The 21502-nt window shown below is 34.8% G+C and overlaps 1 protein-coding gene across 2 annotated transcripts in view; it reads left to right on the top strand.

Annotated features, from left to right (window-relative positions):
* The window catches only part of Np (serine protease notopleural), a 48317-nt gene that overhangs the window by 19516 nt on the left and 7299 nt on the right, over positions 1–21502 (top strand). The window contains exons 3-7 of one of the 2 annotated variants that reach the window (XM_073081566.1): positions 6768–8183; positions 11432–11917; positions 12883–12957; positions 18343–18520; positions 20350–20502. In XM_073081566.1, the coding sequence (XP_072937667.1) occupies positions 6768–8183; positions 11432–11917; positions 12883–12957; positions 18343–18520; positions 20350–20502 (2308 nt within the window). Of the gene's footprint in view, positions 1–6767; positions 8184–11431; positions 11921–12882; positions 12958–18342; positions 18521–20349; positions 20503–21502 lie in introns of both variants that reach the window. The other variant, XM_073081565.1, reaches the window with a different exon arrangement.

Genomic DNA, 21502 nt, shown 5'->3' with positions numbered 1-21502 from the left:
TCAACTTAGCAGTTGGACTCTAATCTTAATTGAAGTTGATATCGGATGTCCATGGGTAGTAGCCACTTACCATCAGTGGACTGCATGCTAATTTGAGTTTAATGACCGCAAAAATTATTTCACAATTAACTTCACAATGTCCTTAAGAAATACTAAGTAATAAGTATATATTTATTTATTGCCAATAAAATTACCAATCCACTTAAATGGTTTTGTCAATAAAGCACTTTATGCTAAGAAAATGGCCGGTATGTTGATTACGAACAATACCCTTAGTAATGAGTATTTGCGTTTTTACAAAAATGTCCGTTTTTGTATTTGTTTACGTATTTCCCATACATTTCCAATCAGTTCTGATACAGTCCGCTGGGGGCGCTGATTGGAAATGTATGGGCAAATACATAAACAAATAGAAAACCAGTCATTTTTGTAAAAACGTAAAAACTCATACTAAGGGTACAGACAATACAATTTATTTATTATTGAAGGCTCTGTCAATAACCTACATCCTAAATCAATAATGTATGTCAATATCCGTCAGAGGTGACTCATAAGTGTCGTTGGTCTTAAATGAATCACAAAAGTCCGGTTGGTCTAAAAATCTTACATAAAAAATGTCGTGGAGAAAGTCCATTTAATAAAAGTTGAATAAAAATTATAATAATTTTCTTAGTAAGTATGATTAAGTAGGAAACGAACATGCAGTCCACCTGTACCCTTAGTTTTTACCCTCCATGAGTTTTCGAAACATCCCACAATTTTACGTTACGTTTACTCAATCCATTATTCTGTTCCGTTTGCTTCAGTCAAGTCTTTTTGTCGCCCTCACATGTTCTCAAAAAAGAGAGACAATTTATACATTTAATGTTTTGTTACTGACACTATAGTTCTGATATAATCCGCTAGGGGCGCTGATTGGAAATTGTATGGGCAAATACGTAAACAAATACCAAAACAGTCATATTTGTCAAAACGTAAAAACTCATAGTAAGGGTACTGATGGTACAGTCACTGTCGACCTTGGATATGTTTAGATTCCTACGTCTACCTAAGGTTGGCTGCAGATGCGTTGCTACCCCTGAGAACTAAGTTGGGACCCTTCGGAAAAATTAATCCCTTACCAAAGTCTTCAAACCAGAATACAGCAGCGCTTAATAATGTTGTTAGGCAGAAATAGGTGTGCTGTGATCGTGATGCGGCCGGAGTTGAACCATGAAAGGTTCTATTACCTTCAAAATAAAAGCTGAACAACAAATGTTACTCACTTTTTAGTGGCATTTATGTAGGAAACGAGTATGCAATCCATTAACAGTAACCAACATTAAATAGGGATTCTCTCTTGTTTTTCAACAACGTGAGAAAGACGGTCGTCCTTTCGGGAGTCGCTCGCTGGGCAGTTAAGCTCCTACTTTTCTGCCTGCAACCCTGACAGCCCCCTTTTAGTCGCCTTACGACAGACAGGGAATACCGTAGCTCTATTCTGGTCCAGAGACTATAGAGACAAAAATAGGGATTCTATCTGAAAAGACTATTTAGTCTGCCGTTGACCATAAGAGACTTTGTAGTATGCTAAATAATATATATCTTTTCAATATTCTACGAAAGATATGAGTCACCAGCGTTGCTAATAGTCGATCGAAATTAATCATAAAATCCGGTTTATCTATAAAAGTAGAGAAAGTTTAATCAAATTAATGACAGTTATTTATTAGGTTGGCAACTAAGTTCTCGCTGTTTTTACATTTGAATATTTTGCATATGATTTATTAGGTCGGCAGTTAAGTTCCTGCAAATTTATTTAATTTAAGTATTTTGATTATAATCAAACGTTTCTGGCCTTTTGTGTATAGTCATTTGAAAATTCTTATAATCATCTGGAAATTTATGTTTTCTTTATCAATTGCGGAAAGTAATGTTTTACGAGCGTATGCATTTTTTTCGAATCGTATCTCGGCCTCTTAATCGAGGGGTCCCAGGTTCCAATCCCAGGTACGCACCTCTGATTTTTCAAAGTTATGTGCATATTAGAAATTAATTATCACTTCCTTAAAACGGTGAAGGAAAACATCGTGAGGAATCCTGCATAGCTAAGAAATCTTTAAAAAAATTTTTTAAAGATATGTGAAGTCTACCAATTCGCACTTGTCCAGCGCGGAGGACTATGGCCTAATCCTTCTCATTCTGAGAGGAGACTCGTGCCCAGTGCCCGTGCCATTTTATAATAAGAGGTATCGTTGGATTCATCTAAATTGTGGTTTCGTAATCATGTAATTATGCTGTTTGGTTATGTCATTCCCATACTTATATAATTTTTAATCAAATAACTTAAACAATTGGATTAACATCTTACTAATGCGCGAAATAATCGCGAACAAAACGTAATTAACAATGAATAAGTAATTATGTTCCATCAGTACTTCCATTGTGTATACAACAATAATTTATTCATATTTGAACTTGAAAATATAAATGAAAAATGATAAAATCTCGCCTTAAAAATGAACATGGTATGTAGCATTGTTTCAGTTTTAATTAGTCTTGATATGATTCTTTAGGAAATTATACTTAGACACAATTCTTTAGAGTGGCCGTGAACATGTTTTTTTAGGCATAGTCCGCGTAAAACTGCTAGTCCGCTCTGAATATAGAAATGAATCGCGTCGCCATAGCAAATTGTATGAATCACCTGCTCGCAACAACTTCAGAGCGGACTAGCAGGTTGGCGCTGACGCTGACTATACCTACTTAATATTAGAAGGACCGAAAAATAATTAAATTTTTGCTATTGTGAAAATCAATTATTTATAAAAAATATCTTAAATGATTAACGATAAAATTAATATGTTTCAAGCAAATGGTATTAAAAATGGTGGAAACTTATTTTATTAATAAACTTTTCTGAAATAGGTAACTGTTTTTCGTCAGCAAACAAATTTTGATTAATTGTTGTATCCTCCTAACATATTTCCTCTCAGAAAGAGGAAAGTTTAGGACATATTCCTCCTTCATATACCTACTTAATATACTTTTGAAGATGTTATAGAAAATTTTCAGGGTATTTCCTCGCATATTTTTTTGTTGTTGACAAATGATATAATTTCTAATTCCTCAAATGTAATTATGTGCTTAGGATTTAGTCTCTAGACTCCCTGTATAACAAAGATAAATACAAGACTATTAACTCGTATGTGAATAACAAAATAACATTATAATAACAATCAACAACATTACAATCATCATCCATCATCGTCAGCAACGCATTACTGTCCCACTGCTGAGCACAGGTCTCCTCTCATAATGAGAAGGATTAGGCCATAGTCCACCGCGCTGGCCAAGTGCGTATTGGTAGACACATACATTTGTAAACTTTTTTTTTAAGATTTCTTAGGTATGCAGGTTTCCTCACGATGTTTTCCTTCACCGTTTAAGCAAGTGATAATTAATTTCTAATACGCACATAACTTTAAAAAATCAGAGTTTTGAATCTCGGACCAAAAAGCCGAGTTTCTTAACCATTAGGCTATCACTGCTTGCACACTCATAGTCATAAAATTACAGTATCATCCTAAAAACTGTTTGTGATAATGTACGTGCCTCTGTAACGAGGTATTTTGCTATGACTGGGTATTAGGGTTGCCTGCTGTACTGTATAATAAAGTTATTGTTTATTTCAGATAAACGTACTTTACACTTTAAAAAGGCAATCATTTATACGAAAGCACTTACTTTTTAATATTTTTGCTAATATACTTAGTATGATTGCATTGTTCCCCAAATTGTCACTGTTGGAAATTCAGAACAAATTTGAATAACACGAACAAAATAAATAATATAAACGACATTAATAACAACAACAACATTAATAATGGTTACAACATTGATAACATTAACAACAATAAAGAAAAACTATATTCTGTAATATGTACTTCGAATATGACTTCTTTCGGCATTACAGGCACAAACATACTTTAATTTATTTGTATAGATGTGGTTTCACGTTACGTTAAATAAATAACGAATATTCGACGATAATAATATTTATTGACATAATCTAAAGGAACCGCTAGTATTTCATATGTGTGTTAAGAGTCCAAAATCGTTTACCTTGGCCGACAGGTTTCTACAACGGTACTCAGACGTCACTGTGACGTTTATACGTGACGACTGACGTGTCGTGCAATCGGTCCTGACGACCTAAACAACGTAAACGACTTTTTAAGTGACCTATCGTTTCCATGTTTTTGTATAAGGTTGAATGGTTATTTTTATATAGTAACTTTCCATATATGTTACAGTCGATGTTAATTTTGTCTGTCCGTCTCTACCCTTAGTAGAAATGATAGAACATATTTTAATAGTTTATTTTGGATTTGCTGTTTATTAGGGAATTATTTAGTTAAATTTTTACTGAAAGTTTAAACAATTATTTCCAAAAAAAAAAATATTTTAGACATATTTGGTTGGATTTTGTTCATCACATTTTTATTGTAATTTTAATTTTTGTCTTTTTCTTTTTCTGTGTGTTGTTGGTTGTGTAAGTCAGATATAATGAAATAAGTTCATAAAAGTAAGAGAATTTTATTATTATTATAGGAAGCGTTATTAGCGCGTTAGTGGTTAGCGTTAGGTCTGTCAGTATAGTAGCTGAAATCTGTCTGATTTTATAAGTCCCACAGCTGGCCCTGAGTCCCCTCTTGGAGTTAATGAAAGAGGTTAGGTCGCAATCCACTACGTTGGCCAAGTGCGAATTGGTCACAAGCCTTAAAGAAATTTATTTTTCTAATGAACTTCAAAAAAGTAGGTTTCCTCACAATTCTTTTATCACCGTTAGAGCAAAATATAATTAATTTCCAATGCTTACATGACTTTGAAAAATCAGAAGTGAGACTGGGATTCGAACCTGGGACTCTGAGGCCAAGTCTTAACCACTAGGTTATTCAATCTTTAAACCTTAAATCAATTACCATATTTCCATTTCCATTCACATTAGCATCATTTCTGAGCATTCATACTGATTAATTCATCATTAGCAACACGACACGATTAGTCGCAATCCGCGTCGTGAGATATAAATGTATTTAACACTTATAAGCTCGTTTAACTCTCATCTTAATACGATATTAGGGTCGTCGGCCTCTGTATCCGCGAATATTATTCCATTTCTGTATTTCTAGGTCAGGTCTGACTAGTTTTATGGTGGATATTGAAATACCATGATATTTGTTATTAAGACTGATAATGGATGCATAGCTACCTGTAAGTTAAAACGATTCGTAAAATGATGAAGGGTTTCGTTATTTGACATTATCAGATACTTTTTAAAAGGATTATTAAAAAAAAATCGGCAGTCATGATACAAACCGCCTACAAATTACAAAAGTAAATGTTTTCATAATATTATAATTAAAAATAATATCCAAAAATAAGACTAGGTCTGCTTGTACTAAAATAATTTGTTAAAAAGTTATAACTTAAACTTATTATACCTAATATTATAGTAAAAAACGATTTAGCGTATAAATAGTTAGATGTCTAATGTATTTTTAGAGACAATGTTAGCGACTTCCCGCTACTCGTCAAGAGATGGCGCTGCTGAATCACGCTATCGAAGTTTTCTAAACATCTTACATATATACAAGCTCCGAACTGAGACTGTCGGAGCACGGCCGCTCCCCGGGCACGATCACCTAGCCCGGCGGGAGATCTCCCTTTGCTAAAACAACATATCTTTTAAAGCACTTACTTTATGCTTTACGAGCCTTTGCCCGCGGCTTCGCTCGCGTTACGAAGTAATATTTTCATCCCCTATTTTATCCCTTTGGGGGAAGAATTGACAAAAATCCTTTCTTAGCGGATGCCTACGTCATAACATCTACCTGCATGCCAATTCAGCCCGATCCATCCAGTGGTTTGCGCTGTCCGTTGATAGATCACTATGTCAGTCAGTCACCTTTGAGTTATATATATTTAGATATTTACAACATAATTTTGTAAATGTGTATTGTAGTAAATTTTTGGTAGGTACCATTTGGTAGTCAGTTAAATCAGATCATGCCCGAAGTTCTAAAATATTTTATCTAATTCATATTCACAACGTAGCAACTCAAATGAAAACATTTTGCCTAAAGTCGAATTAAATTCGAAACAAAATAAACATTATTCTATAGATCAAACAGAATGACATTAAGGTCACCGCCCACAGTATGAAAATTGTACCATGTCTTATAACGGGGTCGATTTACCTTGTTAAGTGGCATTTGCTGACATCTGTAGTAAGTAATAAATAATATAAGACAAATTATAATATCTGACACCTGATATTTTCTGTATACCTGATATTTATCTGATCTGATATTTTGTATCCACTCCGGTGGTACCATCGTCATACCTATTTCTGTCTAATGAGAGTAGTGTTAAGCGCTGCTAATTTGAAGGGTATGGCAAAAAATATACTTATACGAGGTGTTACAGCTTAGAATTTGTAGCCAACTTCGGATAGGATGCCCTATCTGGGATTGATGGTAGATGTCATCAGCGGCTATAGCCATGCTCGTTTGCTCACCACTATTACGACATAGGTATTACAGTAATATTACTATATTACTAATAAAAATATATCTAAATGAAGAATTTGGATTACTGTTTTGGGTCTGGGTGTTTTTTTATGTCCAGTGCACCCACGACATAAATCATCTTAGTGTGTGGCTATGGGTGTAGAAAGTTATTATATTTTTATATGAATTAATGTGTATTTTCTCTTGTTTCAGGTCCAGTGCCACTAGCTAGGAATATAAGACACTTGCCGTGTATATCAAGACGGACAGGGCAAGAAGGGTTATGTATGTTCGCGATAGATTGCCTAAAGGCCAACGGTTCACACCTAGGAACCTGTATAGATAGGTTTTACTTCGGATCCTGCTGTCAAATTCCCGACAAGACAATTCTCCCACAAATCATCGGGAATAATATCGATGACAACTCAATAGACACTTCAAATTTCGTTCATCCACAAACAGAGGATAAAGTACAAAGTCTAGTTAACAAAATTCCCGGTTTTCCCAAAAAGCCAGTGAAAATTCCCAGTAAAATTCCCGAAAGACCAACGACTGTGACACCTGATACAACTGTTCCAACTAAAGCTGAGACTATACAAGAAACGACTCCAGAAGATCTAGAACATAAGTCGTATGAAGAAGCGTTGGATAATAAAATACCGAACGATGACGCCAAAACAACAGTTGCTACAGAAACAACAACGCCAACGCCAACTAAGACTACACCAGAAATAACAACAGAAATTCCGATCAGACTATCAACATTCCAAACGGTATCCAGTGATGTAAGCAATGCAACAACAAAGCCAGAACCGATCACCGAAAAGGTAACACAGATAGAAATAAAAACGACGACACAGCAGATCGAAACGACACAGAAACCAAAACCAGCGAAGAAACCAGTGAAACCGACGTACAAGCCAAGACCTTCATACAGGCCGAGTAACTTCACAAGGCCGCACTACACAGGCAGTACAAGACCGTGGCATAAGCCTATCCCAGCGTATAACACTACAAGGAAACCACCGTACAGACCACCACCCAAGCGACCTTCCACCAAGAAACCATTGCCACTCCCACCTAGATTAAATATCACTATACTACCTCAATCGACTAGTTCTAAACCTATTTTCACTAGACCATCAATCCCATCTATTACGTATATAAACACTACAACATCGAAATTAGAAGAACCGACTACAACCTCTACCATTTCAACAACAACAACAACGACAACAAGTACTACAACAACGACAACTCCTGAACCTACAACAGTGCCATCGTCCACAACAACAGTTTCAACAGCTCAAACTGTGCCAGTAACAACAACAGAACTTCCGACGGAGACCACAACAGAAATAATTGAAACAACAGAAAAAGCTACTGAGAGAATAACAACATTATCAACATCAGAAACAACAATTGCGGAAACATTACAAACTGAGTCCGAAAAAGGGACGACAGTTGAAGAAACCTTCGTAACAACAGAACGAGAGACTCGACCAACAACTGTTGATGTAACAACACAAAAGACAGTTGTAATATCTTCGACAGAGTTCCCTCCATTGGTGACCTGGTCTACAGTAGAAGCGACGAAAGCTCCAGAGAAAACTACTCCATCATCTGATGGTAAGTTATCCTAACTATTTAATTAATGCGAATGTGAGTTTCTTTGTTCCGTCATCATCATCAACCCATTAACGTCGCACTGCTGGGTACATGTCTCCTCCCAGAATGAGAAGGATTAGGCCATAGTCCACCGCGCTGACCAAATGCGCATTGGTAGACTTCACATACCTTCGAGATTTTTTTTATTAATCTCTCAGGTATGCAGGTTTCTTCACGATATTTTCCTTCACCATTTAAGAAAGTGACGAAATTTTATACATACGTTGTCAGAAGCACAAATTTTCAAACAGATTCATTTTTTTTTAATTCAACTGTTTTCCTGCTACCCTTTAAGAGTTAGATCGAAAAATACCGGTTTGTTGTAGGGAGACCCCCTTTAATATTTAACTTTATTCTATATTTAGTATTTGTTGATATAGCGGCTACCGTTACGCATCCTCTGTAAAAATTCAAGTCTCCATCTATAAAGGTTCCAGAGATAGAGCCCTGTGACAGACGGACAGACAGCGGCCTTAGTAATAACGTTCCGTTTTTACTCTTTGGGTACGGAACCCTAAAAACAAGGTCTTAAAAATCTGGATTTGACCAGAATATTGGACTATGGTCATAAACCTTCTCAGTCGGATACCTATACCCAGCAGTGGGACAGTCATGGGATTTTGGTAGTCATGTAATTTCTTTATTATTAAATCTTTAAATGTTTACATTGTATTAGCCTTATATCAGACATGTTAGCTACTGTTAAGTGCTGCTGTGTTCTAGTTTAAAATGTGATAAGGCACGTATCCTTCGTATCATATGGACCATATGATACTCGTACATGAATCGTTCCAACTTTGTTTTCATAGCAACAAAGCAAGGCGTTTCATACACTTTAGATAGTACTCCTATATTAATAACATGAAAGTCACAAATATTTCTGCCAAATAACAGCAGTGTACCGCTGCTGTGTTCTGGTTTGGTATGGTATGAAACATACTTATCTGAGGCATTCCAGCTTAGTCCTCGGGGATAGCGATGCGTCTGACTTCAGGTAGGAATATTTAATCCTATCTGGGGTTGATTATGAATATGCATGGGCGGCAGTAGCCACTTATCATCAGGTGGATTGCATGCTCGTCTACTACTCCTATTATAAAAAATAAAAACAGGGACACGAGCGAAGCTTATCTTTGTGTAAAACTCATTATGTTTGTAAAAATTGTGACTCATTGAATACCTGTGTGGTCAAATGACTACCTACGGTGAGTCGCCGTTACTTCAGATAATACATGGGGTTCACATGGACGAATAACTCAAATAGACTCCCAATTTGAGTTTTAATTATTCAGAAAATACGGGAAAGTATTAATAATAAGATTTTAAATTGATTGCCATATCTTACTTTTTTAAATGTTAATTTTTATTATTATAAATATAATTTATTACTTTATTAATTAGAATAATAGGGTTAACCGTTCTAATTAATTTAATACATAAGCTTAATATTTTCTAGTTACAAAATTAAAAATGATTTTAAAATATTTTCGCTCTATCTACATAAGCTTTGGATACTACTTAGCAGGCTTTAATTCTTCTGATAACATAAAATGAATGAAATCAATTTTCTAATGATTTTTTGAACTAAATAATCGGTTAGTGGCCGTGTCGAATGATTTTAAACAAGATATCTGACAATGTTTATGAATTATTTGTTTATCATTTATAATGATTATTATCGGAAAAACCCTCTGAATCATGAAGCTTATACATATATTTATCTACTAACGGTCACCCATCAAACTGACCTGCTCATCAACATAGATCAGTTATTATGCACACAAGCTAATTAAATAAAAAGTATTAAAGACGAAAACTAAACAAAAAGTTTTAGTATTTTAAACGAGAGAGAAATCTATTTGTTTCTTTCATCAAGGGCCAAGCATACCTCGATAACAGATCTCAAACTTTTTCTTACCTCTACCCACAATGATAAAAACAATACGCCGAAATAATTGTATAATTTGCACATTGTTCGAACAAGTCAATGATCTCAGATTTTAATTAAGTATAGCTGTTTTAAATAATTGTTTCAAATTCGTCAGGGCTCGGATCCCTAAGGCAGCTCAGGATTTTTTTTTCAAATTTTCGTTTTACAAATTATTTATCACTTCCTTTAACGATGAAGAAAAACATCGTAAGGTATATGAAGTCTACCAATACGCACATGGCCAACGCGGTGGACTATGGCCCAATACTTTTCATTTTGAGAGACCCGTGCCCAGAGGGGCAGTAATGGGTTGACAACGAAATACTTTCTCTGTATTTGCCCTAAGGAGGTGCGTTTTTTATAATTTTAACACATTTCATTATTAGGGTTCCATACCAAAACTCTCTATTTCTCTGTATGAATAAGAAAGGCGTATTTTTGTAATTTTTGAGTTAATCTATTGGCTTATAATAGGTCTACTTAAGTTTTCTATAGTTGCTTTTGATAGGAAATACAAAAATAAAAATTTAATGGGACCCTTCGTCTGCAAGTTCGACTCCTAGCCCAGTTTTATACTTATTTGTAGTACGTTAAACGTTTTTGAGTCCACCAAACTAGGTAGGTCACAGTTTTTCGAGCCCTAAAGTTCTCAAAAGAAAGTAAGCACGATTTTCACTCAAACAATATGCTGACCTGTGCGACCGCTTTACGTGACTTGAGTACCTTTGTTATCTGTGCGTTAGTAATCGTGTAGACTGCTAATTCTGATTTTAAATAATTTAAATTCAAATTCTTGGCTGTTGTCAGGTCTATTTGCTTGTTGTGCGATTTATTTGTGAATTTGAAAGAGCATAAAGCAGTTCATAAGTTAAGGCTGTATTTAATAATTATATTAAATAATTATTATAGTTTAAAAACTAAAAACCACGCTCAAATCGCACAAGGAAAATCGTTAATCCTGATTCCTGACGATCCTGATGAGGTGAATGGGATACAATTATTAAAATCGTGTATCGGTTCTTGATAATTGTTCAAAATTTTAAATTAATTGGACCGTTCAAAGTGGGTTAAAATCTAGTTCAAAGATTCCATAACATACATACAAGTGAAGCTAATAAAAGAGTGGTAAAAATAGAACAGAGCAGCACAGAGCACAGCAGCAGAACATAATTGTTTTAAGGAAATAGGTGTGACGGTGGTGCTTCCAAAGGGTTCTACAACCTTTTAGGTGAAATTATCTAGAAATACCTGTATTAATTCTACATTAATATAATTACAGAAATATGGTCACCTATAACGCCTCCAGAAGGATGGGTACTCATATCGAGCATCCCACCAAAACCAACAGAAACCCCTACAACAACAACCACAACAACAACAACGACGACGACAACAACAGAAGCACCAACAACAGCTGAAGTACAGACTGAGACAACAGTGCTTGAAGCTACAACTGTTGAAAAGACAACTGCAGCACCAATAACGGAAACAACAGCGTCAATTGTTACTATAGCTTCAACTGTGGCTTCATCTACTTCACAAACTTCACAAGCTTCTTCAGTATCTTCTGAAACAGCTTCTCCACCCACAAGCGAAGCGCCAACTTCAGGCACGACTGCAGCTGCAGCTGAATTCACAGTAAATGTCACGCTGTCCCCGACAGCACCGACTTCAACTTCAAGTGTAGGTTTGACTCCCAGTTTGAGCAACGTTACTGTTGCTAATCAAACTGATGGGTCAACGGAGGCTTCAGCTTCTTCTGAAGGTGGTAAGTGATCACACGTTATTGTATTATTAACAACAAACGCCCACATCTCACAAACTCTTCTTACTATTATAACGGATTCCAGAAATACAATATATTCTTCCATAATCATCAATATTTTCAATAATACATCTTTATCCACAAATTTATCACAATTACATTGTATACGACATTGCAAAAATTAGCTGACAATTCATAACTCAAAACAAGACTGAATACTTACTTATTTCAAAAATATAAAAATAGAAAAGTATTTAATAATAAATACTATTATATTATATATTTATTATCAATACTATTATATTATATATATTATTATTATATATTTAGGTCACTTATGACTTAAATTATGAAAAACCATGTGTCTGTAACACTAGAAATTGTTAATTTTTGAGATCTTTTTTAGCAAAAAGGATGCATTCATTATCCATAATGGGCGATAATAAATTCATTCATTCAATTCATTAATGACGATAAATTAATCTTCATTTCCTTTAATTCACTTACATCAATAATTTATTCATAAACTATTATTCAAATTGTTTCTTTTATTAAATTCATTATTTTTTTCTAATTTCAATTTCTTATTTGTTTTATTCATTTCGATTATTGAATTCAAAATAAATCTTCAAATAAATTTAATTAATGACTATAATAATAATTTCTCTTAACTGCTTTTTCATAAAAAAATATTTGAATATCAATAAATTAGCATTATATTTTTTAATTAATTTTTGCTAACTAAGAAATAATAGTTTTCAATATAATTATTTCAGTGATGTCAAAAGATTATTATTTATTGATTATGCGTTTAATACAACACGCATCACGAATAAAAATAATGTATAGATATTCAGAAAACCGCCTTCAATTTACAACGGTTTTACTATTAATAGCAGACCCCTTTCAAGTTACAATGTTAATATATTGAGTAAATATTATAATAGCATTTTTTACCTTTACAGTTACCACCTCGCCGACGACAATGTTACCAGAAACCAGTTTAGATAAATACAACATCAGTAGCAACTATAAAGATGGTAAGTTGTTTAAAATATTTTAAAAAATACAGCGTGATAAAAGATACTGTGTTCTAGTTTGAAGGGTGTGGTGAGGGAGACATACTTATCCGAGACTTTCCAGCTTAGTAGGTGTAGCGGCGCATCTGTGGCCGACCTCAGGTAGGAATACATAATCCTATCTGAGGTTTAATACAGATGACCATGGGCGGCAGTAGCCACTTACCATCAGGTGGACGCCATGCTCGTCTGCTACTCCTATATTATAAAAAAACATCCTTGATTTTCCGTGAACAAAATAGACTATAGAATATTACCAAAAGCGTTAGGGATCCGTATAAAAACTTCGATATTGTAATTAAATGTCAAATATGTAATCAAATAAATTGAATAGGTTGAATAACGTTGGCAAGACTGACCAAATATTACTAAGATAGCAACATTAACTAATAACAAAGCCTGTGATTAAGTCGTCAGTGTAATTATGGTCCTTGGAGATACTTTAACTTACTTCCTAGTTGGTATTGAATGGGATTAAGATTACTTCATTGTTTTAATGGGATTGACTAATCGTTGACCAAACAGCGAACGACGCCTTACCGGTTTGACACGCGAGGTCCGGGTTCAATTCCCGGGAGGACAGATATCTAAATTATTCAATTCATACATGTAAATTCAGAATTCAGATTTCTGTAATTTAGATTTACATTTTAAATTATGAGTTGAGGTTTTTGATGAATTCTTGATGATGTGAAATTCTTGATGATATGAAATTCTTGATGAACTAAGATTTCTGTTCTGGGTCTGGGTGTTTGTGTTTTCGTCGTTGCGTTTGTCCATGACACTTACACAGGACAAAAATAGTGAGAGGCTATAAGTTTAGAAAATTTATATAAAAAACAATTCGTGCTAAAACAATCCAGATTAGGTACTTACAATTTTTCAGCAAAATTTTGCAAATAATCTTATTTCTATATCAACCTGCTTTTTTTTATTTTTACGAATCGAATCCCAAGTTTTATTTACACTTTATAATATCAACTTAGGCCGCAGGGTAACAACATATCTTTGGGTAAACTCAGATAGGCAACCCCTGTGGACTAAGTTTGAATGCCTGTCTCCTTTACCACACCCTTCAAACCAGAACACAGTAGCGCTTAACGCTGCTGTTATTAGGCAGAAATAGGCGTATCGGCGTTGCAACCGTCAAAACACAGAGTTCTACCACCTTTGTTTTATAGGTAGTACTTATATCTCGTTTTAAATTACTAAAACCGATAACACAGGATAATAACCAGTAGCAACACCATCTCAATTACAATAAACGTTGAAGGCCCGCGGTTAATTTTACGGTTGTGGTTAGCAATGTTATAACCATTCAACCATGTTAACCCTGATGTAACCGCAAGTGTGGAGATATAAATACCGTTATTAATTTAAAATATTTTTTTTATATTTGAACCTGACGATAAAGCAGACGTGCTACCTGATGGAAAGTAGTTAACGTCGCCTATAAACATTTGCAACACCAGAGGAGTCGCCACCAGGCCAGTCGAATTAGCTTTTCTTAATAATTATATCACTGTAGTTATAACTATTAAGAATGAGTTTTCTGTTTTAATAAATTTAAAAATAAATTTTGCATAAAAGATATAAATTGAACTTTAATATCTACAAACTTATTTATTAGATATTATTATTTTTAATCTATTTTATACAATCGATAATTTTCAGTTTTTAAGTCTGATTATTATTAGTGTTAATAGTAATATTATGATCTGTATATTTTTATAATTCATATCCCAGATAGTTCTATAGACATGTGACAATAATTATAATAATGGCTTTAATATAAGAAAAGGGTGATTAATTAATTTAAGAAAAAGAAGAAAAGAAAAATCAATGCTATTTATTATTAAAGAAATATATTACCGTTCACAAGATTTCCGTTAAATAAAATAGCTGTTACTACAAATTAATAATGGTACGGTTATTCTCAAAACCAATAAAGTTCAATTTCGTTGCAAAATAATGTTTTTACAATTCTTGCGAAAACAAGGCAGGTCAAAGAACTACAGGAGCATTCGAATAACAAAAAACGAAGTAAAAACCTGCCATGTGTGAGGTAGGTGCGCTCATAAAAGGTTCCGTATCATATAATATAAAGAGTTATAGTTATAAATTTTGTATAAAAAAAACATTTTGTATAGAATCTTACCTGTATAGTCTAGCGACCGATATTAATATTCAATCTATCGAAAATTTCTGATAGGCATACTTTGTCAAATATCTTTTGTAGCCATATCATTGAATTAATTTATAATTAATAATGAGCGTGGTTCGAATTCATATTGTGTGCATTTTTTATCAAAACATAAAACATATACTTAATAATTATTATTTAAAAAAAATCAATAATATTTGACGAGTTATTAATAATTGATATTAACGGGTTGATTTTTACGGCACCTTAAAAAATATAAACATAAAGCTTATTTATTATTATTTTCAATATCATACAACACTGCCTCTATCCTTCTATCGGCTACTTATAACGTACTAATATACAGACGGACTGTCAGATTGACAGCGCAATTATTCATTTCTGTACAGTACCCTAATAAAAAAGGTCCTTGTATTGAGAAATGAGACAAAGAGTAGTACGTCGGTAACCGCTGAGTTGAGACGACACGCTATCCGTCTCACGACTTTAAAAACAAAAATAAAAAAGCAAAAAAAAACAGTGCTGTTTAAAAAAGTGATAAAATTGTTGTCTAGCAATGTGTCAAAATGTCATTACTATGAGGAAACGCGCGTTTTTATGTGTCAAATAAATAATTAATTAGTCGCGTTCACGATAAGGATTTTAATAATTGTTTTTGTGCTGTAAATAAGTTAATTTGTGAATTGCTAATTATTAAGAGGAAACAAAACCAGTTACTGACTGCAAGACTTCTGTACTCTTAGTTTGAGTTTTACGTTTTTACAAAAATAACTGTTTTTGTTTTTGTTTACGTATTTCTCATAATATTTCAAGCAATTCTGATACAATCCGCTAGGGGTGCTGATTTGAAATGTATAGACAAATACGTAAACAAATACAAAAACAGTAATTTTTCGAAAAACGTAAAAACTCATACTAAGGGTACTGGTAGCATTAATCATGTAGTTCGACTGTTTCTAAACGGACATTGGCCTTATGCACGAGTAAAAAAGCATAAAACATCGCGGTATTATGGCGGGAAGATAAGATTTTTTTACATTACAGAAGTCTGAAGGTGGTAAAACCCTTGTGATTTGACTCCGGCGGCACCGCCACACCTATTTCTGTCTAATAACAGCAGTGTTAAGCGTTGCTGTGTTCTGGTTTGAAGGGTGTGGTAAGGGAGACTCTTTTCGAGGCATTCCAGCTTAGACCTCAGGAGTAGCGGCACATTTTTGCCCGACCTCGGACAGGAATTTAATCTTATTTGGGGTTGATTACAGATGTCCATGGGTGGCAGTAGCCATTTACCATCAGGTGGACAAAATGCTCGTCTGCTACTCTAAAAAAACTGTGCTAAGTGGACACTGTCTATAGACATCTGTAATCAACCAAATTCAGATACGATTGGACATGTAAGGGTGACCATATACGTTTCTGCCTCTTAGGACTAATTAAATGCCTCGTATACGAGTCTCGCTTATCACACCCTTCAAATTAAAACAGTAGTTACACGTCTGTTTAGACAGAAATAAGTGTAACGGTGGTGCCTCCATAGGCTAACTACGTAGGACCCTTTTAAAATCTCAAAATCAAATATTTTCCTTTTAAATTTCCTTTATTTCAAAATAAAACTATAAAACTTTCTTAACTCATCTTTGTAAAATTCTATGTATCCAATAGAAAAACGAAGGCCTTGGTAAATCATTATGAATTATCTATTACTTATGTACATATGTCGGTTAAGTGTTCTCTGCTACGGACAATTTACTTACGAATATACATATTCAGTACTCTTAGTATGAGTTTTTACAAAAATAACTGTTTTTGTATTTGTTTACGTATTTCCCATACATTTCCAATCAGTTCTGATACAGTCCGCTAGGGGCGCTGATTGTAAATGTATGAGCAAACGAGCTTTTGCCCGCGGCTTCGCTCGCGTTACGAAGTAATATTTTCATCCTCTATTTTATCCCCTTGGGGGTAGAATTCATCAAAATCCTTTCTTAGCGGATGCCTACGTCATAACATCTACCTGCATGCCAAATTTCAGCCCGATCCGCAGTGGTTTGGGCTGTGCGTTGAGAGATCACTATGTCAGTCAGTCAACTTTGAGTCATATATTTAAAAAAAAATAAAGATACGTAAAGATTAAAATATAATTGAAATGTACAGTTCATATATAAAATTTTCCATTATAATTTATTACGTTTAAGTGGTAATACCATTCTTAAATAAAATACATAGTAATTAATAACTAACGATAAACAACGTTTTGATATTTTATATATTCAAATGACATTAATGATTTAATGTGCATTATCATAAAACACTTATTAATTTCCTTAAATTATCAATTTAAATTTCTCACATTTACGCAGGTGCACTAAGAATAACATTATTTATAATTCAACAAATTTTGCTGTATGAGAAACTTTATTTCTCACTATTAGACACAGAAAAAGATATATTTCGTAGGTTATTTTTTATGAGTACTAAAGATTGTAGCAATAAAATGCTAATAACTTGCGTACTGACTATGCACACGACGCGGATAGTAAACAGTGTCGACGCGGATAGTCCGCAGTGTCGATGCGGATAGTAAGTAATGTTGACGCGGATAGTACGCAGTGTTGATGCGGATAGTAAGTAATGTTGACGCGGATAGTAGACAGTGTCGACGTGGATAGGGCCAGTTGTCGTAGCAGTAGGGTAGCATATACATAAAACTAACATCTTGGAAATATTAATGAATCTATTCTATGCTTAAAATAAATAAAACTAGAAATATAAATTTGAACCAAGACTTTCAAAATTTTGATAGTATTGAAATAACAGATATTTCAATAATAAATAATTACTAATATAATAGCAAAATTAAAAAAAATGAAATGTAAGTTTACATAATCCAAAAATATATTTGCAGTTGAAGATATATTTTTACCGCGTACCAGAAATATAAAATCGCATAAAAATAGCCATGCAGATCAATAACTAATAAAGAAAACTACTTATAAGTGAATCAGAATGGAACTAAGACAATATTTTGTGTAATCAAAAGTAAAATATCCATGTATATGTAGTTCAGTAAACAACAAAGCGACTTCAAGTGACTCAAAATGGAACTCAGGCTATATTTTCAGTGACTTTAAGTGTTTATAAGTGTAAAATGCTAATAAACTCCACGTTGTTGGTGCTGGCAGTGTGCGGTCGTCGCATGTGGCCGCAAGGACGGATAGTGGGCGGCGTGAAGTCGGCGTTCGGACAGTGGCCGTGGCAGATCTCGCTCAGGCAGTACAGGACTTCGACGTACCTGCACAAGTGTGGTGCTGCCTTGCTGAATGAGAACTGGGCGATCACCGCAGCGCATTGTGTTGAACAGTGAGTATTGTTGTTTCGTTTTTTTTTACTACGCTATTATTAGCTTAACCTATATGGATCTAGGTATGTATGTATGTAACGGAATCTTTGAAATCCGAACCGATGACAATACATGATTTAAAAAAAAATTGGCCTAAGTATTATGCTTATCAAGATTAACAATTTTCAAGACGGTGTTTGAGGTAAAATAATCCTAATCAATTTGGGATTAATTTTGGAAGTATATGACCGGTAATGGTCATTACCATCGGGTTCTAAAGAAAGAAACTAGGATTAAGTAGTTGATCTGACCACTGGTGATTTATCAGATATCACCAGCATGGAAGACATATACGAAAAATTCCTATCTAAAGCCGATCACAGGTACATTGCCACTCCTGAGTCGCTACTCAGTTGGCAGAGGGTGCGTCGCTACGCACCCTTCACGATTTCAAACATTGCACTAATTCTATTAGGGGTTGCTCATCTTTAAGCCACCCTACGGGCGTCTTGAAGATAACAGAGATGCTTATAGGTAGTGGTGGTGACGTAGGAAGCTTATGATTGAAGTAATCATAAGAATAATTAATGTTTATGAGTTCGCTACTTAACATACGTACATATAGCTATTATGACGAATGTGTTGTCTCTTTCTGGTAATATTTATAATTGAAAGGGTTTTCCACATTATTTATAAAGGACAAGACAATTATTTACAGAGGATTTTATTAAGACCAGAATGAGATCATTAAAATATTTCCTTATATTAATATAACAATATTATAGCCAACATTAAGATGACAAAAAGTCAACCATTCAAAGCAAGCATCTTTTTGCATACGTGTGATAAAAAATCGACGATAAAACTTGAACTTTGCGACCTGGGAAGAATTTGTTAAGGAAAACGAGGAATATTACCCGCGTATTAACGTGGATACAGATTTCAGATAATATAATCGCAGTGTGTGTAATTTTAAAGACATTTTCTAGGGTCAGTAACATTATGCTTCTTTTATGCACAATTAGGTATTTCCCGCAATTACACAGATAAAAATATAGGTAGTAAGTACGTACAAAATAAAACAAACATTTAATCCCTATTTAAGCCCCTATTTAAGGATGTCTACATCATACATTCATTTCAGATTCAAATTAACTACATAAAGTGATTTCAGTTCATTTCTGATAAGGGTAATCGATTTCATTACGACATAAATAAAAAACTGAAATCTTAACAAAATCGGATTTTTAAAGTCAGGAAAAAGAAACATTAACAGGAAAACCCTTTCTTTCTATTAGGGCTTAAATAAATGACAGTCCGCGTCGATGACTGTAGCCGACGGTCGGCACTAGTCGCTTACGACAAGCCACGTCGTTAACTGTCGGTAGTAACTGCTACCAACAGTCAGCGACCGCCAACAACAGTTGTCAACGCGGGCTATCGCTTGTATGTTAAAGTCCAAGCCGAACTTCTAGTCCGCTCTGAAGTTGTTGTGCGCAGATGTAGTCAGAGAGCCAATGCGGTCTAACACAACTACAAGCATATACTCCGTAGCAATAGTAAGGGTACACTAACGTAGCTACGAGTATGTACCCGTTGGCGAGAGCAGGCAGCGGAGAGTGCCGGTGGGGTCCCGTGCTGTCTTCGTGCTGCTAACATCTACAATTTCCTATTTGCGACGCGACTCGTTTTTATATTCAGAGCGGACTAGAAGATTGGCGCGCACTCTACCCACCTTAATGAGAAAATAAGTTTCTTTAGAAGAAAGCAAATAATATGAAAAGACAATTTTATAACCATGAAAATAATAAAAACATAAAAAATGCTAATTCTTTGTTTTTACTTTCAGCGTTCCACCATCAGAACTCCTGGTCAGGCTCGGAGAACATGACCTGGCGAATGAGGACGAGCCATATGGCTTCGCGGAACGCAGGGTCCAGATCGTCGCGAGCCACCCACACTTCGACCCATCTACCTTCGAGTACGACCTGGCTTTGCTGAGGTATGTCTTGGTGGAAATTCTCACCTTGGAAGTTTTTTTATAATATAGGAATAGCAGACGAGCAGTCCACCTGATGGTAAGTAGCCACTGCGCAAGGACGTCTGTAATCAACCCCATATAAGATTAGATATTCCTACCTGAGGTCGGCCACAATGCGCCGCTACCCCTGAGGACTGAGCTGGAACGCCTCCGAAAGGTATGTCTCCCTTACCACAACCTTCAAACCAGAATACAGCAGCGCTTAACACTGTGGTAATTTTTTGAAGGTGAGAGAAATCTTTGTGGTTCGATTCCGCAGTCCCGCAGGCAATACAGCCACACCTATATCTGCTTATTAACAAAAGTGTTAGCGCTGCTGTATTCTGTACCCTTACCATGAGTTTTTACGTTTTGACAAATATGACTGTTTTGGTATTTGTTTACGTATTGGCCCATAAGATTTCCTAGTTTTGACACAATCCGCTAGGAGCGCTGATTGGAAATTGTATGGGCAAATACATAAACAAATACCAAAACAGTCATATTTGTCAAAACGTAAAAACTCATGGTAAGGGTACTGGTTTGAAGGGTGTGGTAAGCCATGATTATCCGAGGCGTTCAAGCTTATTCCTCAAGGGTGGCAATATCTGTAGCCGATCTTAGTTAGGATTCGTGTAATCATATCTGGGTTTGATTACAGATACCTTTAAGTGGCAGTAGTCACTTATCATAAGGTGGTGAAGGTGGTTTCCCTTACCATATCTGAACCGTCTGGCCATAACACAACACTGGCCAAATATCTTAAGTTTACCTGGGATTTGAGCCTCAGACCTCCATATTGCAAGGCCTTATTGCTTTTACTACTACTGCCTACTATTACTGTTTTTAATAACGTACAAACACACACACACACACACACACACACAACAACAACAACAACAAATGAACGTACAAACACACGACTTATATATATTAAGATAAGATAGATAAGGTCGCGTTGATAATATAGCTTGTCTGAAGG

Source organism: Epargyreus clarus, unplaced genomic scaffold, assembly GCF_041222505.1.
Source record: "Epargyreus clarus isolate Ecla_fem2 unplaced genomic scaffold, WU_Ecla_fem_2.2 ptg000016l, whole genome shotgun sequence".
Lineage (NCBI taxonomy): Eukaryota > Metazoa > Arthropoda > Insecta > Lepidoptera > Hesperiidae > Epargyreus > Epargyreus clarus.
Note: the sequence above shows the minus strand (reverse complement) of the source record. Positions and strands in the feature narration are given on the sequence as shown.